The 8,065-nt window shown below is 52.6% G+C and overlaps 1 protein-coding gene across 1 annotated transcript; it reads left to right on the top strand.

Moving 5' to 3' along the window:
* The first annotated feature begins 2,760 nt into the window (after positions 1 to 2,760).
* On the top strand, positions 2,761 to 7,214 carry C1QL3 (complement C1q like 3). Its single transcript, XM_042889114.1, has 2 exons — positions 2,761 to 3,348; positions 6,789 to 7,214. Exons 1-2 carry the CDS (start codon positions 2,761 to 2,763, stop codon positions 6,966 to 6,968), a joined length of 768 nt encoding a protein of 255 aa, XP_042745048.1. The 3' UTR covers positions 6,969 to 7,214.
* Positions 7,215 to 8,065: the final 851 nt, after the last annotated feature.

The following is an 8,065-nucleotide window of genomic DNA, read 5'->3' as shown; positions in this document are numbered from 1 at the left end:
CACTTTCAGTTTCCTTGGAAAGCATGTTTTTACCAAGGATGACCAGGTTCCTGAAGCACTGGTGTAGAGCTCGTGGTCCCAGGCAGCGTTCCCAGCCAGCACACGGTCTTCATGGACAACTCAGCACGAGCACCCTCTGCTCACCTCTGCTTGCTCAGGCTGTGATGTTGTGGCTGGCTCAGACCTTCTTGGAGAGAAAGTCTGCAGGAGTAAATGAGCTTCAGAGATGGCTGACGATACACATGAAGATAAATCTGAGTATTAAGGAGATAAACACGGTAGGTTGGTAGGAACTTGCTTTAAGATCCAGCACTCCAGAGCAAGAGCGTGGAACTGAGCACATGTGGCACACTGCTGCTGACCTGTCACCAGGTCACTGTGGCTTGGCAGAACACGATGGGTTGGTGTCCATCTGAAGGCTCAAGAGTGCTCCTTGAGTGTAAGGTGCAATGGAGGCATGGATACATCCTGGTGCCACGAAATCCTGCTGGGCCACAGATGACGGAATGCAACACCCCGAGGACCATCCGCAGTCTGAGGCAGAGCTGTCACTCTACACAACTTTTCTTCTTGCACAGACTAAAGAGCGGTGTTGAAAGCCTTTTCCTGTGGGGCAGGGAGAGCGATGAGATAGAACAATAATCCTCCTGATGTGTTCCGCTGCCTTCCCGGGCCCTGAGTGGGAGCCCTTTGCTGAGGGAAATGGCTCGCTTGTGCCAGAGCCAGATAAAGAATCACTGAAAGATGAAGCGTTAAAAAAAAATAGAGAAAAAGAAAGGGGGAGTGGGGTATTTAAAAGTGTGTGAAATGGAGGCTTTATCGGGAGTTTTCTGGGGAGATAAGGAGCTGGGAGGGCCCGTCTCTGCGTGGCATGGACACACTCACTGCCTTTGAGTCTCCCAGGAAAGAGCAAAAGGAGCCGCTGACATTTCTGCTTAAAAGGAAGAATCAATGAATCTTTGTTTCCCACTGCCTGCTTGTTTGACCTTATTGTGTTGTGAAACAGAAAAGAAAGAAAAGAGTGCGGGGGGAAAGGGAGAGGGGATTCGTGCTAATAAAACCCGAGACAAGATCACAGCCCTCTGATCATCGCTGGAGATGCTGTTATTTGGTTGTTGTCCTACTTGCTGCCGCCGCTCATTTCAGATTCTTGCCTTGCCGTAATAAGTCACACTCTTTCCAGCCATCATCCCTGTATTGACAGGCAAATGTCACCCACGTTTGATTGACGTCCATTGCTCCTGAATACAGAAGTATGATTTAGGAATCAATTCTGTTTGTTTATTTAAGCAGCTCTTTGTGTACTTTGTGTATCTGTGAGCAAGACGAGTTGCTTAATATTTCCTTGGGAGAAATGCCACCAAGATTGCACATTCACCTTCTTACCGTGGCACAGAGGTGCACACCAACCCTTGAGGGAGGAGAAACCTTTAGCAAAAACAAAACAAAAATACTGAACAAAACGCTTTGCTACCCTCGAGGTAAGGCAGAGAGCTTCGTCACAGCTCTGGGCATCTGCTGGTCCGTGTATGCCCCGCGCTTTCCTTGGGTTTTTGAGCACTAGGGAACCGTGTTCCTCTGTGTCACCGACAGCAGAGGGGTGGCTGCTTTTAGCACCGGCGATGAGAACATCGGTTTTAATTCAGGGAAAGGAATGTTTCCCTCTCTGCACTTATGGCCGTAACTGGGGAGAGGTAAAGAGGGAGCTCCGGGGCTGTGAGAGGTGCTGATCTCCGTGCCGGTGCTGAGCGGCCAGAGAACTTCCACCTGAGCAATCGGGAACCGCACGGCACCCCTACAATTAAAGCGCTATTTCGCAGCAAACAGAGGCGCGGCGGGGCGGCCCCGGGGCAGCACCGGGCGGGAGGTGGGGTGACCTTCCAGTTCGCCGCCAGTGATCCCGGGGGTGCCCAAAGGCCGGGCACAACTCTGCCTCTCGCTGCGCTCCGGAGGAGCCGTCACCGCGCGGCGCAGCACTGAGCGAGGCGCACGATTTTGCTGTTCATCCGCCTGCGGGGGGGTGAGGAGGGGGGGGGGGAGACGTGGGGAGGGCTACGGGGGGGAGACAGGAAAAAAATATATATTTCCCACACTGCCAGAGTAATGCCAAACTCCCTGTGAGTGGGAAGAGCGGAGCAGATGCTGGAATGAGATGCCAAAGCAGCTCCCCTTTCCCCTGCGCTTTTGGGTGCCTATAAATTGCTCCAGCGCGCTCAGCAGCCTCCTCCTCTGCTGGCAGGTGGCACCGGGCGGGATCCCGCTCTCCCTCCGGCTCCGGCGGCACCGCGGGCTCTGAGCGGCGTCGGGCAGCGGGCAGCGCGTCCCCGCTGAGCGCCGTCACCTCTGCGGGGAAAAAAAAAAAAAAAAAAAAACAGCGAGCGAGAGAGAGAGAGAGAGAGAGCGGGGCGATCGCGAGAGGAAAGGCAAGTTGCAGGGAAAGTTGACTCGGACTGGCACGGTGTGCAAAAAAAAAAAGTCGATCGCCGGCGGGAGCATAAAAGTGCGGCGGTCGGGGCGGCGGCGCCGCTCCCTCCACACCCGCCCGCGGCGGCCGCAGAGCAGCGCCGGACCCGCCGGCAGCGGGAGGGCCAAAGCCCCGGGAGCCGGGCTCGCTCGGGCTCGGCGTTTTTTCGGCTCTGAGGAGGTCCCCGCACAGCCATCAAGATTCTGTCCAAAAGCAGGCAGGAGGATCGCCCTGCGCTGAGCCGGCTGGTGGGCAGCAGGCGGCGGCTGATCGCGGCCGGAGCGCTGGGAGTGGTGATGGTGCTGCTGCTCGTCGTCCTCATCCCGGTGCTGGTGAGCTCGGCCGGCACCTCGGCGCACTACGAGATGCTGGGCACCTGCCGCATGGTCTGCGACCCCTACGGCGGCACCAAGGCGCCCAGCACGGCGGCCACGCCCGACCGCGGCCTCATGCAGTCCCTGCCCACCTTCATCCAGGGGCCCAAGGGGGACGCCGGCCGGCCGGGCAAAGCGGGGCCCCGCGGGCCGCCGGGGGAGCCGGGACCGCCCGGGCCGGTGGGGCCGCCGGGCGAGAAGGGCGAGCCGGGACGGCAGGGGCTGCCGGGGCCGCCCGGGGCGCCGGGGCTGAACGCGGCGGGGGCCATCAGCGCCGCCACCTACAGCACCGTGCCCAAGATCGCCTTCTACGCCGGCCTAAAGCGGCAGCACGAGGGCTACGAGGTGCTCAAGTTCGACGACGTGGTCACCAACCTAGGCAACCACTACGACCCCACCACCGGCAAGTTCACCTGCTCCATCCCCGGCATCTACTTCTTCACCTACCATGTGCTCATGCGGGGCGGCGACGGCACCAGCATGTGGGCCGACCTCTGCAAGAACAACCAGGTGGGCCGGGGCGGGGGGGGCAAACCTGCGGGAACGGAGCCGCGACGGGACGGGGAGCCGCGATCTGGGAGCCCCGAGAGGAGCGGGAGCCGGGAGGGGACGGGGAGCCCCGAAGAGCGGGGAGAGCCCGGGTCCGGGCGCCCTGCAGGGAGCGGGCAGCCCCGCGGTCTCGGCGGCCACGGGTCCCGCCTCGGAGCGGGTCAGCGCCGGCGGACGGCGGCTTTGTGCCGAACACCCATAAGAAACACCGTCGCGGCCCCGGCTCGCCGCCGTTCCCCGCGGGGGGATGGCGACGTTCACAAATAATTAAAGATCTTGCGATGCCGCCGCGCGAAAGACGGCGGAACAATCCGTTTTAATTAGGAGAGGCGCTGCCGCCGCGCTCGGCGGGGCTGTGGCGGTACCGCCGTCCCCGGGGCCGCTCCGTGCTCCCTCGGCGCGCACTCGTGGGTCCAGGCAACGCCGCTCTCGGCGCCGCGCCCCGAAGTGCCGTCGGGCAGCGGCCGCGTCCCGGGCAGCGCGGGGCCGGGAGGGGCCGTTCGCTCGCTCACCTCTGCCCGCGGCGGCAGCTGGGTCCGACACGGCGCTTAACCTTTTGTTTATGGCTCCTCAGAAACGCTGTGAAAGCGGGATAATGAGGACATCGGCGGCAATTAATTAAATTAAAAAATGTCTGCCGTAAATATCATCGCGGCAGATAAACCGGGACCGGTAAAGGAGAGCGCGCTGTAATGCATTCGCTTTGATTTCTCCACGTAAAGGCAGCGCTGCCCGCCGTGGGAATACAATTATGCCGGCAATTAGAACGTACGGCCATTCCCAGCCCCTATTATAACGCGTTTTAAAGTGTTTATTTTCCCAGGCCCCGGCGCTGTTTAAAAAAGTAACGGGCTATAAATATTAAATGGAGCCCGAAGTCTGTTTCCAAACACAACTTCCAGCGTCAGGCACGAGGCGCACTGAACTCTCGGCGTCTCAAAGAAAAAAAGGAGGGAGGTGTCTGTGTGTGGAGCTGCAGATGTGTGTGCAGATATTCAGGCAAATACCCGCACGCAACTTATGTATCACAGATGCGGTTCCAGCATAGCAGTCCCTCTTTTGGCTCTGCTTTATCCTTGGAGCGCCGGTGGCTGACGGTGTGTGTTGGTGGTGAGAAAGTGCAGAAATTCTGCAAGTGAGGCTTTGGGGATTCTGACAAAGATGTCACGGTAAACGCAGTGTTTCTAACAATGGAAATGCTGGGTGGAAGATGCGCGGCTCTCAGGATAGCCTTTCATACCCACGCGAAGCCTCCAAGGAGCACCGAAGTGTGCAGAGTTAATCCATCACAGGGAGGTGCTGAGTGCGGAGCTCAGCGCTGTGTCCCCGTGTGGCTGCAGGATGAGGTGAGCACCGTGCGGCTCCAGCGCCGTTTGGGGCTGAGCGGCTTTGCTCTGAGATACGCTCACACCCACAGCAGTGCTCTGAGCATTCCTTGAGGCTCTTCTCACAGGCTTTACCAGGAAATGATGCTGGCTGACCAAACGAGCAGGTGTAAGCCTACGGCACGCTGGATGTACAGGATGTTTACCACCAGGCACAGGGAGTAACATCTTCACTTTGGGTCTTTTTTCTTTTTTGCCTTCAGGCATGAGGTACTGACTCAAATCTGAACATGAAATGTCCATTGCTGTATCCAGTGTGCATATGCTGACCATACGACAGTCAGGAATACAGTCTGAGTTTGCTCCTACTATCCGCAGTCAATACAAAATTTAGAGAAATACAGTACATAGCATTTAATTGTGAGCTAAATGGAAATTTGGGAAGCAATGTAAGCCATTTTGTTTGCCAGCAGGCAAAGTAGTTGTTTTCTGTGAAAGTTTCTCCACCTCGTCTGCAGCCATTTCACCCCTTTCCATTTTGTCCTTTCCCTTTACACTACCAACACACCCAGTCCGTGCTATTTTTTTGAGGGGTGTTTCTAGGGTTAATGCCCAGAGCCTTCAGCTCCACCCGCTGGTCATTAACCCAAAGGAAACACCCTGTGCTTAGAATAAGGCTTGCTGAGACACCAGCCGAAGAGATGTGCTCTGTAAACAATTCCAGGCGGTTCGGGATGAAGAAGTCCTGACATAGCTGGGGATTGTTAACATGCAATAGTAAATTTGCAGGCTGTCAAAGCACTGGAAGACTTCTCAGCCCTTCTCACCCATACAGGATGAACAAAGAATTCCCACCTGCTGTGGCTTTTTAGTACTACGCTGTCCTCCACGGTAAAGATCCCTCCTCCTTTTTTAACATCTCAGTATTAATGGGAGATCATTTCCCATGAAAGTGTAATTTGGAAATTTGTCATTTAAACTTGAAAGGGACCCGTGGCCATTTGTGACTGACAGCCTATTCCTTCGGTTCAGAACAGACAGAATCCCACACGTAGAACACCAAGTCATGCATTATTACTTAGCGCAGGTTTGCAGCGCCTCTAAATCACTTCTGCTCCATAACAACACCAGAACAAAGACAAGCAATGATGTGTTGCACTGCAATAAATCACACACAGCCAAGTTTAAATATTTTAACAAACAGGGTCAAACTATATATAAATGATTTGGAGACTTACAGTGCCACAGATGTTGCTGGAAACCAACGTCCATCCTGAAATTACGGATTACGTCCAGTTTGCTGGAATGTCACATCTAATCAGTAGTGGCATAGCCAGGGGGAAATGGGACAGAAATGCATGTTCGAGTGGAAGTTGTAAATGGAATTAGAAGTCCTCCATTGCCTGTAAATTACCGAACCTCTCAAAGTAAACAGCGACGTACCCATCGTTTTTCAGTGTGCCTCTTTTACACTGCACAGAAAGTAACTGCTTGCTCAATGAAATGTGGCACTAACAGCTCTTCCAAATCCTGCCTGGTTCCTTACCTGCCTGTGTGCGCTGGGGCGTGCTGTGAGTGTGTGGGTGTGCCTTTCTCGCTCCTTTCTGCAGCGTGATCCTATTAGCTGTACGGCAATAAATCGGCTCTGGAACAACTCCAGCTCGGTATCCACAGGGCCTCGCTGCAGACCTTCGCCAATGTCAATCACTTGTTCCACTGAGATGAAAGTTGCACCAATGTAAAGCTGGCACATGAGCAGAGCCAGCTGTCCCAACTCCAGCTGTTACTACATACGTGGTTTCAAAGGCACAACACGTTTACAGGAATGCAAGTGGTGCTGTGCTCACCGGGTGGCTGAGGAATGAGCAGGTCATTGCTTTAGTTTCAGATATTTTGTGTGAGTTTTGTGTGAGAAGATCAGCAGTACCCATAAGAAAAATAGGCAATGTATCTTCTTAGACACGTGAAGTGGCAACGTACAGAAGCTGAATAAAATGTTGAGGCTACGCTTTAAATCTCAGCACGCAGGAGAGGTTATCTGGGTTTTCTTAACCACTGATTATGTGTTTCGTGTAGGTTCGAGCTAGCGCCATTGCTCAGGATGCCGACCAGAATTACGACTATGCCAGTAACAGCGTGGTTCTTCACCTGGAGCCGGGAGATGAAGTTTACATTAAATTAGATGGAGGAAAAGCACATGGAGGGAACAACAACAAATACAGCACATTTTCTGGATTTATTATTTACGCCGACTGATAATGAGTCAAAAGACCCACCGAAACACTCTGACAATGAAGCTCGTCCTTCTAAGCAATGGATTTGCGTGGCAAAAGTCAGTGAAACAAGCACCCCAGCAGAGATTGACCGCTACACCTCACCAGTGGGGGAATGTCGAATGCTACCTGGTTCACATCTGTACGACACAGAGAAACTTTGCGTTAAAAAAATACAAAACAAGCTAGACAGATGTGCGATCCACTACCGCCAAAGCAAATACTTCCTCATTGTTAGTGTCCATGTGAATGAAGTCTTACATAGATCAGATTTTTATAGGAAACAAACACAAAAAGACGCTGAGTTATTTCTTCAGTGTATATGATACTTTGATGTGCTATGATCTTGCCGCTTTATCCATACTTCAGCTTTGGTTCTTGTGACTTACCTGCTAACAATGATGCTTGGAGTCCACTCATAGTGTGGTGAGGAATGATTTTACAATAAAAGGAAGAGGTAATCAAAATACACTTTCTCTCTCCAAAGGAATTGTTTGCCTTGTACTTTTCTTCTCCTTCCACTTAAAACTAGAAACTAACCAGCTTCAAGCCTTAACTCGATGTTCCTGCTTTGTAGGTTTACATTAGACTTTTAATATAATATCCAACCACTCAAGTTGTTCAATTTTGTCTTCCCCTTAGCTGTATTCTAAAAGAAAAAGAGGGATAGAAAAAACACTTTTTTTTCCTGAAAAATTGAACAGCTGTCAAACTATTATATTGGACCAAATCCCTGATTACACTGAAGCCAATGGCAAAACTCCCATTGATGTTAGTGGAAAGAGGATTTGGCTGTTAGTTTGTAAACATGTGTAAATATATATTTAGCCAATGTTACAGGCCCATTCCTGATGGTTAGTTGTGTAACTATTTAGGCCTAGAGTCCACATCCTCAGATCCAGGTCACATGTATTCTTTGCAGAAACTAGTCTTCATTAGTCCTTTAGCACTTAGTCTGTACTTGGCTACTATTTTTAATAAAACAGTGATGACTTAACATACTGCAGGTGTTCAACTAGGATTTTGTAGGAATGGGCCAACACTTAATTGTCTTCAGTGTCTCATCTCACTGAAGTTGGT

The sequence above is a fragment of the Lagopus leucura genome, unplaced genomic scaffold (assembly GCF_019238085.1).
Source record: "Lagopus leucura isolate 7727_CA_CO unplaced genomic scaffold, USGS_WTPT01 Super-Scaffold_100157, whole genome shotgun sequence".
NCBI classification, from domain to species: domain Eukaryota; kingdom Metazoa; phylum Chordata; class Aves; order Galliformes; family Phasianidae; genus Lagopus; species Lagopus leucura.
Note: the sequence above shows the minus strand (reverse complement) of the source record. Positions and strands in the feature narration are given on the sequence as shown.

What these genes read in the sequence shown, in the direction of transcription:
- C1QL3 (XM_042889114.1), top strand. Translation starts at nt 2,761, where the DNA reads ATGGTGCTGCTGCTCGTCGTCCTCATCCCGGTGCTGGTGAGCTCGGCC. An exon ending in ACCTCTGCAAGAACAACCAG is followed by an intron (nt 3,349 to 6,788) that starts GTGGGCCGGGGC and finishes TGTTTCGTGTAG; the next exon opens with GTTCGAGCTAGCGCCATTGC.